The 19082-nt window shown below is 47.4% G+C and overlaps 2 protein-coding genes across 2 annotated transcripts; both read left to right on the top strand.

Annotated features, from left to right (window-relative positions):
- The first annotated feature begins 8671 nt into the window (after positions 1-8671).
- On the top strand, positions 8672-9631 carry LOC124305549 (uncharacterized). Its single transcript, XM_046765125.1, has one exon. It carries the CDS (start codon positions 8672-8674, stop codon positions 9629-9631), a length of 960 nt encoding a protein of 319 aa, XP_046621081.1.
- Positions 9632-15554: 5923 nt separating this feature from the next.
- On the top strand, positions 15555-17964 carry LOC124305548 (uncharacterized). Its single transcript, XM_046765124.1, has 2 exons — positions 15555-16755; positions 16811-17964. Exons 1-2 carry the CDS (start codon positions 15555-15557, stop codon positions 17962-17964), a joined length of 2355 nt encoding a protein of 784 aa, XP_046621080.1.
- Positions 17965-19082: the final 1118 nt, after the last annotated feature.

The following is a 19082-nucleotide window of genomic DNA, read 5'->3' as shown; positions in this document are numbered from 1 at the left end:
TGGCCGTTTGTCATTTGTTTGAGGAAGTTCGCTATGAGTTGAACGGTGTAGAGATTGATCGGAATAAAAATGTTGGCATCACCAGCACTATGAAGGGTCAAGTATCCTTGACTCCAGGCCAGCAATATAGTCTGGAGAATACCGGATGGTTGAGTGGGGATAACGAACTAACCGATGCCGCTGGAAATTTCGATGTTGTTTTACTGTTAAATTATGTGCTAGGCTTCGCCGAGGATTATCGTCGAGTCATCGTCAATGGCAAACACGAGTTAATTCTCACAGGTTCTAACACTGGTTTGGATGCCGTGATTCAGGACTCGATCACGGAAAACTTTAAAATCACCCTAAATAAAATCGAGTGGTTTTTGCCCTACATCAAACTGGTAGATAAACCGAAAATCCGGCTACTCAATTACATCGCCAAGGATCCGGCCATATCCATGAGTTTTCGTTCTATGGAAACGTACGTGTATCCGATGCTCCCATCAACAACGCGGCATATATGGTCAGTCAAGATATCGGTGCAGCTTGAGAAGCCGAGATATGTCGTTCTAGGATTTCAAACTGCAAGGAGAAACGAGCCGCTGAGAAATGCCAGCGTATTTGATCATTGTCGGATCAGAGATGTAAAACTCTTCCTCAACTCACGGTGCTATCCCTACGGAAATATGAATCTTGATGTATACAATAATCGATACGCCATTCTCTATGATATGTATGTTCGGTTCCAAATGACCTACCATAACAAAGAAGCTGAGCCTTTGCTATCGAAGCGTGAATTTATAAACCAAGCTCCCGTTATCGTCATCGATTGCTCCAAGCAGAACGGAACATTGAAAACTGGACCTGTGGACATTCGATTGGATTTTGACTCTAGCATTACGTTCCCGCCACACACTTCTGCCTACTGCATGATCTTGCATGACCGCATTGTTGAATATAATCCGATTAGTCGTACTGTAAAAAAATTGGTATAAGTCAATTTTGGAATAATAATATGTTTAATTAATATGGATATTGAAAATAATATGTATAATTTTACTCGTTAAAATTTGTAATAAGATAATTTGGAATAAAATAAGAAAACTAAATGTAATTGATGTTGAATAAAAAAATTGTTAAAAGCATTCAAAACGCCATTTTGAACCTTCCTTCAGGGGTCATTTCCTGGAATTTTTCCAATACATCTAGCGGGGTTTTACCCTATGCGATTTATGCACGGCTTTCCGGCGCCAAACAAGTTTCGACAGGAATTATTTTGTGTGTGTGTGTGTGTGTCAAATCTTATGAAAATAGCCATTTTGCGGAAAACCGCGAAAATGATCAACGTGGGGGGGGGGGGGGGTGACGCCGCGGATTTAGGGGGGAGCTGGGGGGAGGGGTAGTGCCGCGGTTTTAGGGGGACCTGGGGGGGAGGGTGGCGCCGTGGATTTGGGGGGGCTAAGGGGTAGCTAGGGGGGAGCGCGCCATTGTGTGGTCCAGAACTATCATACATACACTACTCGAGTATATCATATATTAAAATTATAGTGGTATTCTCTTTACCGTCAAGCACTGTGGGATTTCTGAAAATTGACAGCATGCTTCCTCATCTCAAAATTAAATTCAATCGATTCGTCAACGTAGTAGGTAGTCGTAGCGGGTACTTGGACCACGAGTCAGCGAAAGGTACGATGCGTGATTTTGCGACTGCGGGTTTTCAGGTACATGTACTTTTTTGAAAATCCTTGTGGAATATGTTTTTTTCATTTTTTATGCCGAAAGTACCGGGCCCTGCCACAAGAAAATTCCTTTCCTCCAAGCTTCGTCGTCGATTCGTCAACGTCCCAGATTCGGAATCCCATTATTCCGAAAAAAGATTTTCTTGTATTTCTGTTTGGGCAAAGTAGAAGATCAGTTCAAATGATAGAATTGTATCGCGCTCATTTCGGTATCATTTCACTCGCTATTTAAAAATCATCCTCACACATGTACGCACACTCGCGTACAATGTTTACTTGCTTGTCTGTACCTCAAATATCACCGCTTGCCTATGTCGCGATTCGCAACACATCAGCTGTGTTTCATGTATTGTCTACTGTCTCAAAATCGGTATGTGTATCATCTGTGTGTATTCTCTCGTCTCTGTCAACCTCAGTTGCTGTATCAATCTCTAGCGGTACACATCGGATCGCCAATCAGTAAAGTCTAACGTTTTTCGTCAATTCAATCACTATCGTTAATTAAACATCATCTTCACTATCATCCCGTTTCCTTACTATCGTCATTCTCACAAATTCGTGGATCCTACGTCAATGATCCAGATCTTTCGTTATCTCTCTAAACAATTTCCAAAAATTCATAAGTTCCAAACGGTGCGCTTTTCGTCCTGCCTCACAGAAGTATTTCAGTCGGCAGGGATCCGTACTTTCGGAAAAAATTTTCAAAGTCAAAATGGGCGGTAACTCCACGCTGAAATCTTGTTCCTCGAACTTTTCAAAAACTATTCGCCGCTAAACCCCAAAAAGGGACTACCAAAACCACTAAACGACCACTTAACATGTGCATGAGCATGTAATCTATACCTTAATATGTGAACGCATTCTTAATAATACACGAATAAAACGCATATTTTGGGGACCTTTCTTTTGTCGAACGCACGTTGCGGGAACACCGCATAATTAGGGGACAGACCACATAGTATCCCTCACATAATAAATCGTACGCATTTTGGCGAATATGTAGTAAGCTGAATGAATATTTTGAAGAACAATCATATTTAGTATCAAAATGTTACCACAATATACATGTGACAATTGCATTCTCTTGCCCGCCAAGCACTGTAGAATTTCCCAAAACCAATCACGAGTTTCGTAACCTTGATCAAGTTCAATCTACAATTTTGTTACGTGACCTGAAAATTACCGGTCGTGAAGGAGATTGAAAATACTGAGGTATAGCAAGAATAAATGTCGATAGTGTAGACAGATTACTAACGACCAAATTTGAATATCAACTTATATAATATATTTCATAAAAAGCTCATAGTTAATCTCATTTCGTTTATAATTTTTCCGCGACGAAGACACTGTAAATGGATATTTAAACTTGTCACATTGAGCATGGCACGCTACGGCACTGGGAGCCTGAAAATTGCCTCAACCGGGCGGCGACCACCCCGACCACCGACTTGGGTGGTGCCCTCAGCTGCCCCCGGCGGTTGCTATGTAAGCCAGAGCAGAGCCAAGCGGACCCTCACTTGCTCACGGTTTGCCACGCGGATCACAGCCACTAGACGACGGAAAGGCAGCTACATACTTACCGTTATATTTGCTTCACTGTATGAGTTGGCCCGAATGCATTACTCTATAATACACACCGTCTCAATGCTTCCTCTAACCCCTACGATCTCGCGTCGTTCGCCTTCTTAACGAGTCACCTTTTGCGTGAACATTTGGTCCTTCGAGCCGGATCGGGGTGTGGAGGCATTGCCTGACGGGGAGTTGGGCCGTGGCTCGGGTCGGTCGGCGATGGGGGACGGCTCAACAGGAGTGGCTCCTGAAATCTGTTAACCCTGGGTCTGACGGAGCGGGACAGGGATATAAGCTGGCAGAAGTGGCTTCTGCGCAGCTGCCCCGCTCTGTCGACTGTGACAAGGCAGGACGGTGACACGTTTCGGTGAAAGTGGCTCTCAGGCGACCATCCGTCCTGGCTAACATTGAGCCGCCCCGACCGCGACTGGCCCGGGAGCGTACGCCCTCGGCCCCCCCCCCTCCCCCCTTCCTTTCACATTTGCCTCCTGCACTGACACTATACTGCCCGATCGTCACCATGATTACTCTCATTTTCAGCGCATTCCCCAATTGATTGTAAGAAGCTATTGGAGAAACTCAGGTGACAAAGGTTTTCTAGCCATCTCATCCTACATGATAAGGGACCTATTGGAAAGGCAGCTCACGTTGGCGTCACTAATCAACAACTTTACGGAAAACACGAATAAGGCAGGACGAGCGCACTTCGACGCTGGTATCCTGCGCAGCCGATGAGAGCTCCTGGAACGATATTAGGCAGACTTCCAGCGGAATCATCCGGACCTGACACCACGTGATGAAGTGGCGAATGAGGCGTACATCACCGATGACCGTTACTCAAGTACGGAGTTAAATTACTCGCGAGCTCTTGACACGCTGTATGACGAGGAGGCTCGCCTTCCCGGCCTGGCCGTGCCCCCTCAGACCACTGTTGCCCCGGCTGGGCAGCACCAAGGCCATGTGCATGTTCCGAAAATCAACCTGCTCACGTTTTCGGGGCTCCAGGAAGACTGGGAATCCTACCGGGACATGTTCCGGTCTCTGGTCCACACTGACCCCAGTGTGCCCGCCGTCGGAAAATTACACTATTTGTGAACCTCGCTGAGGGTACCGGCTTTGGACTCCCCCAAGGGCCTCAGCCTTACAGACGCCAACTATGCCATTGCCTGGGATCGCCTCAGGTCTCGTTACGATAACAAGCTGCTCCTAATTCACTACCACATACACGCGTTAGCTTCTATCCCCCAGCTGGGAGCAGAGAGCAGCGCGGGACTACAGGCACTCCTCGACCAGATGACTAGACGTCGTGAGGCTCTGCGAATCTTGGACCTCCCAGTCGAGAGTTGGGACCAATGGTTTGTCCACTTCGCATCTAAAGGAATGGATGTATCGAAGCGACATGAATGGGAGAAGGAACTCAATGGCGGCGCTGGATTGGCGACCTACGAAGAGCTGGTGGCCTTCTTACAGGACTTTGCGCGGACGCTGAGAACCATTGAACTTACCAGTGGCTCTGGCGACCACCGGTGTGCTGAGCGTTGAAGCGATGGCCGGCATAAACCACGTCCCGGGAGATCGCAGGCTCAACAGAGCATTGGCAGCCGAGTTCTTGTCACCGCAAGCCAAGAAAACCAGTGCCCGGTCTGTGATGGGAAACACGAAGTCCAACGCTGCGAGAGATTCAAACGCCTTAAATTCACAGAATGAAGGCGAGTCGTGCGCAGCGCCCAACTATGCTTCAATTTCCTCACGCATGGACATCCGGCACGAGATTGCTTGCTGAGATACGAGTGCGCGATCTGCCGGCAGCCGCACCACACTCTTATGCATGACGACCTGTCCAAGAAAAGGAAGAGGACGGATGACAGGCCCAGTGGCTCTTCCCACGGTAGGCGGCCACGCACCGTCGCTACTCTGGCATCGGAGACCACTACTAGAGCTGCGATCCATAGGAATGACCCGTCCTCCTCGTGTCCGCTTCCGTACTAGTCAGCCGTCGGAACGGACAACCGCTGCAGGCGCGAGTGCTAGTGGACCCTGGCTCGGAGGTCAACTTGGTCAACCGTTACAGAGCTCGCTAATCAAGCTGGTAGCGTCCAACAACGAGTGATGGCCCCGCTCTCCGATGCGAGGGGAAGGGTCTTCGAAACTGCAACCAGCTTTGCGACTTTGGAGCTCCTCCCCCACCAGGGGACTCTTGCTCAGCGTAGATGTCTACTCAAGGATAATACGTAGTAGACTACGACGTGGCGCAGAAGGCACTCCCACCGCTTTGAACAGCACGCTGGGATGGCTAGTCTTCGGCGGTACCGCATCCACGACCGGAGGCGGCGTCCACGCCACAGGTACGAGACCTGATGAGCCCGTCAACCATCTTCTTAGGCACTTTTGGAGTTTGGAGGACGTGGGAAGTCAGCCGCAGATGTCAGCTGCCGAGGAGAAATGTGAGCGGCAGTTCATACAAGGCCTGCAAAGAAGCACCTCTGGTCGGTACATAGTCCGTCTTCCGTTGAGGGATCCCAAATTGCTCCCAGCCAGCGGGACGTTAAATGCAGCACGGAGGGCGTTGAGCAGGGTCCAGGCATGACCCTCGATCACGAGTACGCACAAAAGTACCACTCGTTCATAAGGCTCTCGGGCACATGCGGCTGGTACCAGTTGGAGTGATACCTTCAGAGACCGAACGGTTCTCTTACCTGCCTCACCACGCTGTCTGGCAGGAGTCGGACAAGGCCCGGAAGCTCAGGGTCGTCTTTAACGTCGTGTAACCTCGTGTCGCGTAGGATGAGGTCCCTTTCTTAACGAGTGCTTACACCCTGGCCCAGCTCTTCAGTCAGACCTGGCCATCATCATATGCAGGTGGAGACTGCTCCGCATCGCTGTCGGAGCCGACATCGAGAAAATGTACCGCCAAATTCTCGTCGACCCCAGGGAGGTTGACCTGCAACGCATCATATGACAGGAACCGGACGGCAAGGAGCAGCACTTCCAGCCCCTGACTGTAACATATGGAGTCAACTGTGCCCCATATCTCGCGCTTAGAGTGCTGAGACAGCTGGCTTGTGATAATGCTTGGAGATTTCCAAAAGCCAGTGGAGAATTCCTCCTATGTCGATGACTTCTCTTTCGAGGCCAATGACGTCCAATTCGCACGGCTCCTCAGAGATGAGCTCATCGGGCTTACGGCGGCGGGCGGGTTCCCGCTTCACAAATGGACATCTAGTTACCCTGGTGTGCTTGATGGCCTCCCTTAGAGAGTGCGCCTCCGCCCGCAATGCAGAGATTTCTCCAAGTATCAACCGATGAAAACTCTCGGGATTGCTTGGGATCCATCGAGTGACCTAATCCGGTACCGCCTTCCTCAGCCATTTAGTCCCCAACTTCACGCTAACCCTCCGACCAAGAGGGCCACACTCTCGATAATTGCGCGCCTCTTTGAACCCTTGCGTTGGATCAGCCCTGTCGTAATTACGGCCAAGATCCTAATGCAGGATATGTGGCGCGACAAAGTGGACTAGGACGAGCGGCTCCCACTCGCCTTGTCAGAACGGTGACAAGTTTTTGTCGCAACTCTACCAGCGGTCTCCAAGATCCAGATCCCCAGGTGTGCATTGGAGTTGCACGGATTCGCGGACGCCAGCAAAAAGGCCTACGGAGCCGTGGTCTACGTAACGATCACCAGGAGACGAAAGCCACACCCTCAGCTACTGGCATCCAAGACCCGGGTCGCACCGGTAAAGACACAGACAATACCTTGTGACGTTGCACCTAGAGTGCAAGTCACAACAAACCCCAAACCCGCGGGGAAGAGCCGAACGGGTGAGTCCCGGCCCGTCGGGAAACACCCGAAGCTACCCGAAGCCCACCGACGCTCGGCTGAGCCGAGCGCCAGTGATTACGGCTCAGTCTCGCAGAGAGGAACCACGTAACCGAGTCACACTGCACGAGCACTCGAGAGAGAGAGAAAGAGAGAAAGAGAGAGAGAGAGAGAGAAGGAGAACGAATCGAGAAGCGGAACGTCCCCCCACACAGCCACCCAGCCACATCGACACGACGCCGATACCCTCACCGACCGACGACACCAGGTTAGCCTGCGAGCTACAGCCGATCTGCACCTCCCCCCCATTCCTCCCCCCGCAATACCGACCCTTCCTCACTCACGCTCCCCGTCGCCCTACACCGCCCCCCGCGCGCGTACCTTTAAGCTAGAATTAAGGAACGCTAAGGGCTGAGGCGTGATCAGCCACATCCAACGTCTACAACCACTTTATATATATCTTTTCATAGTTTTAAGTCGACTCCCCACCGATCTCCATATATATCTATGCTCACCAAAATACACACACAAAGTTTTACCTATCCACTCAGTCTTGACTCTCTCGCTCCGTCTCTAATTGTTCTTCCCTTCCACATATTTAGTGCGGACTCAAAACCCGTCGCAGCCTAAACGAGAGTTGTGCGCCGCAGCCCTCCTAGCTGCGCTGCTTCACAAGCTGAGAGTCGGGCTCGGCGAGCAGGTGACAGCCGTGCACGCTTGGACCGATTCAACAATCACACTGGCCTGGATCAACAACGAACCCGCCCGCTGGGAGGTGTTCATTGCGAACCGAGTTGCCGAAATCCAACGGCTCCTACCACAAACAACCTGGAGGCATCTCCTCTCCGAAGATAATCTCGCTGATCTGGCCTCCCGCGGAGTAACTGCCGTTGAGTTGTTCAACTCAGCTCTTTGATGGAGTGGTCCACCCTGGCTATCTCAATCCCCTGCTGCTTGGCTGGCGCAACCAACCAGTCCAACCAGTGCTCCTGAGGCCCACCAGGTGTGCGCCATAGGTCAGCCCGTAGGAACAGTCGATTTCACAAACCGATTCTCTAGTCGAGAGCTCCTATTGAGAGCCATTGCAAGGTGTCTGCGATAGCCGCCTCTGGTCCGGCCGAAAGGACGGATAGTTAACGCCAATTCCATCAGGGTCACCGAGCTGAACAGGGCGTTTCACGCCTGTGTGCGTTATGTTCAGAGCATCGGTTTCCCTGAGGAGATTGCTACGCTTCGTCGTGGCCACGCCTTAGGACGAAGAAACCGCCTTTCCGCACTCGCCCCGTTCCTTGACACGGAGGGCACGTTGAGAGTCGGAGGCAGGTTGCAAAATGCGCGGCTGCCATACGAGCAGCGCCACCCGGCCGTACTCCCAAAGAAAACCCACTTGGGACGCCTGATAATCGACCGCGTGCACAGGATGGCACTGCACGGCGAACAGGTGCTCACGTACGCCTACGCGATGCGCTAAGCCTGGATCGTCGGCGGACGCGTGCAAACTCATGCCTACGTGAGACAATGTGTCACATGCGCACGAACCCGAGCACGGCCAGCCACCCAACTGATGGGTAACCTGCCGGTTGCCCACATCGAGCCAGCGAGACCCTTCGCTCGCACAGGAGTGGACTATGCCGGCCCGTTCTCGATCAAGGCATCGGCTGGACAAGGGATCAAGACTTCGAAGGGGTATCTTACAGTCTTCGTCTGCATGTGCACAAAGGCGGTGTATCTGGAGTTTGTGGGTGACCTGACCAGTGCCTCCTTCCTGGGAGCATTGCATCGCTTTGCGGCGCGGAAAACGACGCCTTGCGAAATATGGTCGGATAACGCTACAACATTTCACTGTGCGGACGCGGAGTTACGAATCATGTTCCGCGAGGCCGGTCTGGAATGGGACCAAGTTACCCGCCACCTGGCCGCCTCTGGAATTTCCTGGAACTTTATACCACCTGGTGCGCCACATTTCGGTGGCTTGTGGGAGGCAGCCGTTAAGTCTGCGAAGTCCCACCTAAAGAAGACTATCGGGCAGCGCACCCTGACTTTCGAGGAAATGTCGACTCTGATTGCAAGGGTTGAGTCTTGTCTGAACTCGCGACCACTGTCACCACTGTCTGGCGAGATAGACGATCTTCAAGCACTGACCCCTTGGCATCTGGTCACCGGATTTGCCCCAACAGCAATGCATGAGCCAGAGTTCGAGCCAAGAGAGAACTTGGACCGAATGACACATTGGCGCCTTATAAAGGGTATGCGTAACCAGTTCTGGATGCGATGGTCACGGGACTACCTGCACACCCTTCAACAACGAACCAAGTGGCGACAGCCGCAGCCAAACATCGAGGTCGGCGACCTCGTAGTCATAATGGACACATCGCTCAATCGGCAGGGTCGTTGGCCACTCGGCAGAATCACCGCCGTTCACCCAGGGGCCGACGGTCAGGTGCGGGTAGCGACAATCAAAATGGCTTGCGGCAATTTTGATCGTCCCATAGTCAAGCTGTGCAGACTGCCACCAAGTATGTAGGACGAAGCTTGCCTGATTTCGCAAGGTGCGAAAGGCGGGCAGGATGTCACATTGAGCATGGCACGCTACGGCACTGGGAGCCTGAAAAGTGCCTCAACCGGGCGGCGACCACCCCGACCACCGACTTGGGTGGCGCCCTCGGCTGCCTCCGGCGGTGGCTATTTAAGCCAGAGCAGAGCCAAGCGCAGCCTCACTTGCTCACGGTTCGTCACGCGGATCAGAGCCACAAGACGACGGAAAGGCAGCTACATGCTTACCGTTATATTTGCTTCATTGTATGAGTTAGCCCGAATACATTACTCTATAATACACACCGTCTCAATGCTTCCTCTAACCCCCACGATCTCGCGTCGTTCACCTTCTTAACAAGTCACCTTTTGCGTGAACAAAACTCATTGTATAAATGATTTTACTGAAAAGTTTATTATGCATGCAAATATGAAAATATGCACTGACATTATTATATCAATCTTTATCGGTAGTACAAAAAATTAATTTTATTTACATCTCCAAACATATACGAGTGAGAACTTAAGTTGAAATCACCATATCACAGGATAATATATCAATATCGTGCTATTTAAGAGGTAGTATCTTAATTATGTTAGTATGGAAATACGTATGATGCGATTATTATGTCAGAACACACGAATATCAGTTGAAGCTACGACAAGGATAGTGACATATCACATTTGGTGTACTAAAGTAAACAGTTTATATGATTTCAGGTGAGTTTTTCTTATATCATGTGAAAAAAAACCCTATTACTTAACGTTAAGCCTTAGTTAAATTTTAATATCTTTCAAATACATACGAGTGACAACGTTTGTTACAATTACTTATCACAAAAGCATATATCAATATCGTAGAAATTTAGAAGTAGTACCTTGGTTACGTTAGTACGGAAATAGGTATAATGCGATTGTTACGTAAGAACACACGAGTATCAGTTGAAATTACGACATGTACGGTGGCATATCACATTTTGCTCAGTAAATGAATAGCATATAGGTGAAATTTAGTTGAGTTTATCTTACATCACGTGAAAAAAAAACCTTTTACTTATTGTTAAGACTCACGACTAGTTTGAAGATGTATCGGTATCCAGTACCGATTGATTGATCAATCATGAAATAATATAATAAGTGAAATAGTTCACTATTATAAGAGAAATACGAGTGAGATGAAGGTCAGTGCCAGAGCAGCCTAATTTACATTGTCAATAAGGTTTTTTTCTAAATCTCTTAGGATAATCAAAGCGAGTCTTATCGACAACGTGAGTTAGGCTACTCTGGCGTTGAACCCTTCATATAGTGGTTTTTAGGATTACATATAACTTTCTCATATCATGAAGAACCTCAGATTAGATCTATACAATGGAATAAAACCTGAGAAAGGACTCAGCTTCACAGCTCAAATAGAAAAAATAATAAGGTAAGTAAGAAAAGTAGATCAGTGTGAACTATTTAAAATTTAAAAATGATAGAAGCTTTACAGCGAATACGGAACCCCCCAAAAAAATACACAGGAGAGCGCATAAACGCCGACAACCGACAAACCTAAGATTTTCTTTTACTATAAGCCATACGTCGGCTCTCAGCCTTACGCTGATTCTCGATCCATGTTTTTAATTGCTGTGGACCCCGTCTTTGGAGCACTTTATATTTTCCAATCGCATCTTTACATTGTTGTTGTGTTGGCAAACGCTTCAGGTTTTTTAATTTTGCAAAGTGTTTCGCAACTACTTGTTTTTCTTCGTCAGTCCACCTGGCGTGTTTCGTCTTTCCAAAAGGTGAAGCCGAATAATTTTCGTTGTAAAGAAATTTTTTTATAACTTCCCTACTACCACGAGAGTATCGGCATTCTTGATCATGTATATGAGACTGTTTCAGATGATTTTTCGCTCTAAACTCAAAGTCCGAGGTTGATCGGACTTCTAGTCTCAATCCGAAAAATCACCTGGAATACTCCTCTTCAAGTCTGTGACCCAGAAGCCTGATGCTTCCCTTTTGCGAAATAACGTGGAATACCTACTGCTTCGAGACTTTCGTTAAGTTGCAGTGTTGACTGGAAGTGATAGATCGGAATCAGAGTCATTTTCAGCACTTGCTGCATTTATAGAACAAAGCTGAATCGGAGATGATTTACTATTATTGCTGTGATCACCAGCATCATTATCCACGCTGCTGTCACTATTTTCAGCCTCACTTTTATCTTCGTAACATTCGTCCCCATCTATTGCTGCGACTAAAAGTGGGAATACGTCAGTCATTTCTGCCACGGGCACCGGCATTCTATATACATTCTATATCTATATATCTTTATAATGGCCCATGAAATTTACAAGTCGGTCGACTTATGTATCTTGCACGTCTAACGTAGCTGTGAATGTAGCGATATGTTTGCGAAGCGTCGCGCGTCGTAACGTGAAGTGCGCTAGGAATATCTGCACCACATTCGTTCGAAAATCGTTTCATCCATGGACAAGCTCTTATATACAGGGTGGTCCATTTAACTCTGCCACCGCGAATAACTTGGTTACTATTGATTGTACCGAAAAGTGTTTTCCGGAAAAGTTGTTGCATTTGAAGGGGGAAAATGAGTTTTGGAAGTGAATGTCATCTGAAGGTCATATATTATGAGATTTCGGTGTTTGCGATGGTTTTTTAAATAAAACTACCTATTTTTTTACTCATTACAAGGAAGCTGACATCAAAACGCGTCCAACCATATGCAACAACATGCCCTTCGGATAACCTTCGACTCCAAAATTTATGATTAAGTAACGGAGGTGAAAATTCAAGGAGAATGAATTGTATCGGCACATTCAATACTTTTTCCACGTAATTCATTTTATTAAATGCTCAAAATGTTGTCCATCAACCTGAATATACTTGTCAATACGCATAATGAAGGATTCCCTGGCTTTACGTATCATCAAACACTGAAATCTCATAAGATATGACCTTCAGATGACATTCACTTCCAAAACTCATTTCCCCCCTTGAAATGCAACCACTTTTCCGGAAAACACTTTTCGGTACAATCAATAGGAATTGTTAGAAACGTAGAAACAAAAAAAAAAAAATTCTGATAGTTTTTGATTTTGTTTATTTACTCCGCAATTATCGCGTTTCTAAATAAAATTTTTGCTACGGTGGAAACGCGAAGATGCGGCTGTTCTCGAGCTGAGATAGATCGCTCGGTTAAAATGATTCAAGTTTAAGTTGGAAGAAAATTTAATGTTCAATTTCTTATTGTCGTCATTAATTTATTGTCGTCACCGATAAATCAAGGATTGGCCGCTTTAGGCGCTATTATCATGCTCGTTGTATTTTAATATAAGGGTGCAGGGAAGGGTAGAGATCTAGTAAGCTGGTTTGGATAATTATGTTTACGTTACGATAAGTTTAATTGGTTACGATGAAAGATTATTATGTTAAGTTTGTAAGTTGAAACGTAACACGATAGAACGCAAAATATCATAGGCGACAACTCTATTACGAGCAAGCATTTATGTTACAATATCGCATAGAATAGTGATTGGAAACTATATCAGCATCTGATGTATATGTTAATTTACGAAAATTAAAATAATGGCCATTGTTGAGGCGAAAGGGCGACATGTCTGATTGCGCAAGAGCCAGTAGAATCAAGTTCTGGCTCCGAGAATGACGGATAGTCATTTCCAAATTAGTGGATTCGAGCGACCGAAAAGGTTGCGCGTCTCTCTCGCGGTTCGACGCTCGCCCACGAACGTGCTCGAACACATGATATGTGTCATCGAGTACGTAACGCCAATTCAGTTTTGGGGAGTTTCTCCCTGAAGGCTATAGACCTCCCGGGAAATTCGTTTTTCTCAAGCCCATGCAGGTCACCCTAAACGGCACGAGGAGGTCGCAAGACCGATCCGGGGCCGATGGGCGGGCGAGCGTAGGAGCGAGCGAGAGAGAAAACTTTGGAAAGCGACCGCCGAAGACGCGTCGGGCCCTACCAGCAGGCCTTCTAGGCCAGCGGCGCGGTGGTGGGGGAAAAATAGCGAGACGCGTGAGGGGCGCGGCTAGTCTTATCACTTCGGCCGTAAAACTTTGTACGGCGCTAATAAATTAAATCGAACAACGTTCCTCGGCTACTTCACGCTCACCTCAACCTTAACAATTGGTGCCCCGGGTGAGGAATCGCGAGCGACGAGCGCGAGTAATCGTTGAGAGGCTGCGTATATATCGAGTCTTTAAACCCATTCAATTTCATAAATGGCGCCGCGGAAAATAAAGCGACGCGCGCCGGTGCCGACGACACCACCACCGGAAAGACGACTTCGAGTGGACGACGTCCAGGACGAACTGCCAGCAGCCAGCTCTACTGCGAGAGTCACGCGCTCTATGGTGCGACAGGGCGCCTCCACCGAGGCTGGAACAACACCGGCGGGAGTCCCTCAGCGACACCGACAGGAGCGGGCACCTGAGCGTCGGTGACCTCAGCCCGTCTATCTTGTCGACGTGGACGCCATCGCCTCCGTGGTACCCGACGCTCGAACTACAGACGGCCCGGGAGGACGAATCAACGGGGTCAACGACGACGACGTCAACGTCAACAGCGTCGACGTGAATTCGCATGGAAGCAGTCTTAGAAGCGAATTACCCGTTGCAGGCATTACTGGCGACCCTCTTGCATTACTATCGAACACGTTTATGCGAACATTGAATACCTTTCGTCAAAGTATCATCGAGAACGCGGCTGGGAGTTCGCGGGGCGAATCTTTGAATCATCTTAGCAAACTACCTGAGATTAGCAGCAAGCCGTTAGAGTGGAGTCACTTCAAACAAACTTATGAAGAATCTATGGATTATTTTACCGATAGGTACAACATCGGGCGCCTGAAAAAGGCTTTGACTGGAAAAGCGGAAGCACTCGTCGGCACACTTTTTGATACGACAAATAATCCGGACATTGTGATTCGAACGTTAGACAGACATTTTGGAAATCGTCATTTAGTCGCTAACGAAGTAATCAAAGATTTGAAAAATATGCCGTCTTTAAAATCAAAATGAACCTGTCAGAATAAATTAATAGCATCGATTTATTGAAAAGCATAATCGCCAAAATCCCGGACAATCTGAAAACTGATTTCTATCGACACGCTGACGAGGGAGCTGATTCATTGGGGAATCAATTCACTTTAGTAAAGTTGGCAAGGTTCATAAATAGAGAAGTTGACTTGATTATAAGGGCAGGTATTTTTGACATCGAGGAGGCGTCCGCGGCGGAAACTGAGAAACAATCTCATTTGTCGAAGATACAGGACAAATCCTCGAGAGCAGCCGTGGTCTGCGCGTCCATAAATCAGGTCGCAGATACGCAGGGGACCCGAATTCGAAAAGCTCGTGTCAAATGTCTGAATTGCAGTCGAAACAATCATGAAATCAAAGATTGTCGTGATTTTCGAAAACAACATACGGGTCGTAGATAGGCCATCGTGAAAGAGCGTAAGCTCTGTTTCGTTTGTCTTGCTAGTGGACACGCGAAGGGGCAGTGCAAAGAGAAAACGCGGTGCGATGCGTGCAAGTACGATCACCACACCCTTTTGCATTATCCCCCTACAAAGACAAGAAATTCCTCGAGACGTCCAGGGGATCGTGATCACCCCGGACGAGGCGCAGACCGTGATCCTTCAAGGTAAGCGGGAAACTCATCGAGACGTAATAATCAAAGCGATCGTGACGATTCACGCGCCCGAGATCGCGCGCCTGAAAATAGAACCTGACTAACGTCGAGACAAGGACTGCTCCAGATCTTACCGATTCGAGTGTTGGGACCGGAAAGTGAAGCGAGTACATATGCTCTGCTCGATGGAGGCTCTACGATTAGCGTTGTCGATAAAAAATTTGCACACGAATTGGGATTGCGCGGTGAGCGGATAGACATGTCTATCCGAGGACTCTGGAGTAGTATGATACGTTCCAAGAGCGAAAAATTAAGTTTTGTAGTGGTAGATGCCTTTAGCGAGGTAAGAATCGATCATGCTTTAGCGGTGGCCAATCTGGATTTGCCACGTCAATCATTATCACGAGGAGTCACGCGTTGCGTTAAAGAAAAGCTGGGAATTGAAATTGAGCCTTATACCGACGCGAAACCTCTCATTCTCATCGGTCAAGACAATTGGTGTATTGTCACGCCGAACGAATCTCGACAACTAAAAAACGGCAGTTTGGCAGCCTCGCGTTCTACTTTAGGTTGGGTGCTCCATGGCTACATCGAAGCCGGACGCGATTTGAAGCTCAATTTAAGCACGCTCGCGTCGCGTTGTGAACTGATGCAACCCAAGAACATCGAGCAGCGGAATTTTGAAGATTTGGATAATCTCGTAAGAGGATATTTTGAACTCGAAAACCTCGGCGTCGCGATCACTGGTAACGAAAACGGTAAACACGAGAGAGCCTTGGCCATTTTAGAATCAACCAAGAGAAAAAGAGATGGTTATTGGGAGACGGGTTCACTCTGGAGATCGGGATTAATGCCGAGCGTTGACGGAAAAAAGACTGCGTTGAAAAGACTCTATTCTTTGGAAAGAAAATTGGATAAAGATCTTAAATTAGCGGCACAATATTACAAAGAGATAGAGCGTTGGATTGAAAACGGCTATATAGTGAAAATCATGAAAGACGTACCGAGACCCCGTGAATGGTATATCCCTCATTTTCCGGTCAGGAATTCAAATAAGCCGGAGAAAGTTAGGCCCGTGTTAGACGCAGCTGCTAAAACACAGGGATTCTTCTTCAACGATTTTTTGGAGACGGGCCCGGATTTTTTAGAGTCGCTGCTCGAGGTTCTTTTGCGTTTTAGGCAATCCCCTATCGCCGTAATAGCCGATATCAAAGATATGTACTTGCGAGTTAAAGTGATTGAGAGAGATCGGGGAGCGCAAAGGTTTTTCTGGCGAGGTGCTGATCGTGTACGTAAGCCCGATGTCTGGGAAAACACGGGATTGATATTCGGCTCGAAATCTTCTCCTTGCAGCGCGATTTACGTCAAAAATAATAACGCGGAGACATTTGCTAAAGAGAAACCCGAAGCCGCGCGTAGCATAGTAAAGAACAGTTACATGGATGACTATCTTGCGTCGGGTAATTCGGTAACGGAAATGCGAAAACGCGTTCGGGATGTGATTTCCATTAACAGAGAGGCTAATTTCGATATGCATGGCTGGGCATCGAACGGCATTAGGAAAAAGAGACAAAGCGAATCTCTGCGATGAGGAAGAACGCGTGCTAGGTTTATACTGGGATAGAAACCAAGATACGCTTAGTTTCAATGTTGGTTTAAGCAAAATTTGCTCGAATTTAGCCCGCGGCGAAGTAGCGCCAACCAAACGAGAGTTTTTCAGTATTGCCATGTCGGTATACGATCCACTCGGTGTCCTCTCCCCGTTCACGCTTCAAGCGAAGCTAGTGATGCAAGACATTTGGCGTAGCGGGTTTAGGTGGGACCAAGCGATTCGGACGAAAGAATTTAAAGTTTGGGTAATCTGGCTGAAAAACCTACTCGAAATGAAAAATTGCAAAATACCACGCTACTATCTTACCCCTGGTTCCGATAATGTCAAAACTCAGCTGCATATATTTTGCGACACTAGTCTGAAAGCGTATGCTGCGGCAGCGTATTTACGACCGGAAGCAAGCGACGGTCAAATTCATCTGTCGCTAGTGATGGCTAAATCGCGAGTGGCGCCGGTGAAACCGATGACGGTACCACGATTGGAATTACAGGCGGCTCTGCTTGGAGCGAGAATGGCGGACATTGTCGGAGGAGAACTGGAAGTTCCAATACATGAGCGCGTTTTTTGGTCCGACTCTTCGACTGTTTTACATTGGATTTGCGCGGATCCAATACAAAAACAAATGTTCGTCGCGAACAGGTTAGGGGAAATCGGTGAGTTGACGAAGGTCGCGGAATGGGGCTGGATACCCACGAGCCTAAACCCAGCGGACGACGCTACGCGACCGTCTGACTTACCCATGCGCTCAGATGATCGGTGGTTGATTGGCCCCAAATTTTTGCTTAAAGGTCGTGACTCGTGGCCAAAAGAAAAGACGATGAAAGATTCTGAAAAGCGCGCAATAAATGAATTGGAAGCTCGGAAAGAATTTATCGGAGCCGCGTTTGTAAGACATCCCGAAATGTGGATGATCCCTATTAGGGTCAGATTGCTCGGGTGGAAGAGAATGTTGAGACCCGTGATGCGCGGAAGACAGATATTTAATGTTTGGCGTCAATATCGAGGACCGCCCAAGGAGCGCGTTGCGCGTAGCAAGCCTTCAGCGTTGGAACGTTGACGGCAAGTGGAAATGGTTCTACAACGCCTAAAAGTAATGGAGACGCCAGAAAACGTCGCTGACGCTGAAAAATTTTGATATCGCGAGATTCAATATTTTTCGAAAGAATTAGAATCGCTACGAAAGGGCGATTCTCCTAAATGCAGCAACTATTTGGCTTGGAGCCGTACATCGATGATGAAGGTTTATTTCGGGCGAGAGGACATACATGAACTTGGCTCGCCAATTGTCGAAAATGTGAATTCGGACTATTGCATAATTTGCCGTTAATTAGCTGTAAATTAGTCAATTTTCAAAAAAAAAGCGGATGGCGTGCTAACTTTTCAAAAACTTAGCGCGCCATCTAGCAAAAAAACGCACAGCGAGCATCATGCGTAATTCTGATTTGGTTGATAATTTGCCGTAAATAAGCCGGAAATTAGTCGTTGAACTTTTGTTTTTGTTGCACTCAATTTGCAGAAAAAAAGTGGATGGCATGCTAACTTTTCAAGAATTTAGCACGCCATCCACCAAAATAACGCACAGCGAGCATCATGCGTAATTCTGACTTGGTTGATAATTTGCCGTAAATAAGCCGCAAATTAGTCGTTGAACTTTTGTTTTTGTCGCACTCAATTTTCAAAAAAAAAAGCGGATGGCGTGCTGATTTTTCAAGAATTTAGACCGCCAACTACCAAAATAACGCACAGCGAGCATCGTGCGTAATTCTGACTTGGTTGATAATTTGCCGTAAATTAGACGTTGAACTTTTGTTTTTGTCGCACTCAATTTTCAAAAAAAAAGCGGATAGTGTGCTGATTTTTCAAGAATTTAGCGCGCCATCTACCAAAATAACGCACAGCGAGCATCATGCGTAATTCTGACTTGGTTGATAATTTGCCGTAAATAAGCCGCAAATTAGTCGTTGAACTTTTGTTTTTTTGTCGCACTCAATTTTCAAAAAAAAAAGTGGATGGCGTGCTAACTTTTTTTTTATTATCACAATTTACAGCTACGTTGAATGAACTATTGACTTTTGTATTCTCAATATAAAATCGTCAATCTCAATACAAATCATGAGGACGTCCAACTTTAAGACACATTCGTTCTCGTACCAAATGAATAAATAAATTAGGAAT

Source organism: Neodiprion virginianus, chromosome 5, assembly GCF_021901495.1.
Source record: "Neodiprion virginianus isolate iyNeoVirg1 chromosome 5, iyNeoVirg1.1, whole genome shotgun sequence".
Taxonomy (NCBI): Eukaryota; Metazoa; Arthropoda; class Insecta; order Hymenoptera; family Diprionidae; genus Neodiprion; species Neodiprion virginianus.
The sequence above is the reverse complement of the archived record's forward strand: the minus strand, read 5'-3'. Positions and strand labels throughout refer to the sequence as shown.

What these genes read in the sequence shown, in the direction of transcription:
- LOC124305549 (XM_046765125.1), top strand. Translation starts at nt 8,672, where the DNA reads ATGGGTAACCTGCCGGTTGCCCACATCGAGCCAGCGAGACCCTTCGCT.
- LOC124305548 (XM_046765124.1), top strand. Translation starts at nt 15,555, where the DNA reads ATGTCTATCCGAGGACTCTGGAGTAGTATGATACGTTCCAAGAGCGAA. An exon ending in GGATGACTATCTTGCGTCGG is followed by an intron (nt 16,756 to 16,810) that starts GTAATTCGGTAA and finishes TTCCATTAACAG; the next exon opens with AGAGGCTAATTTCGATATGC.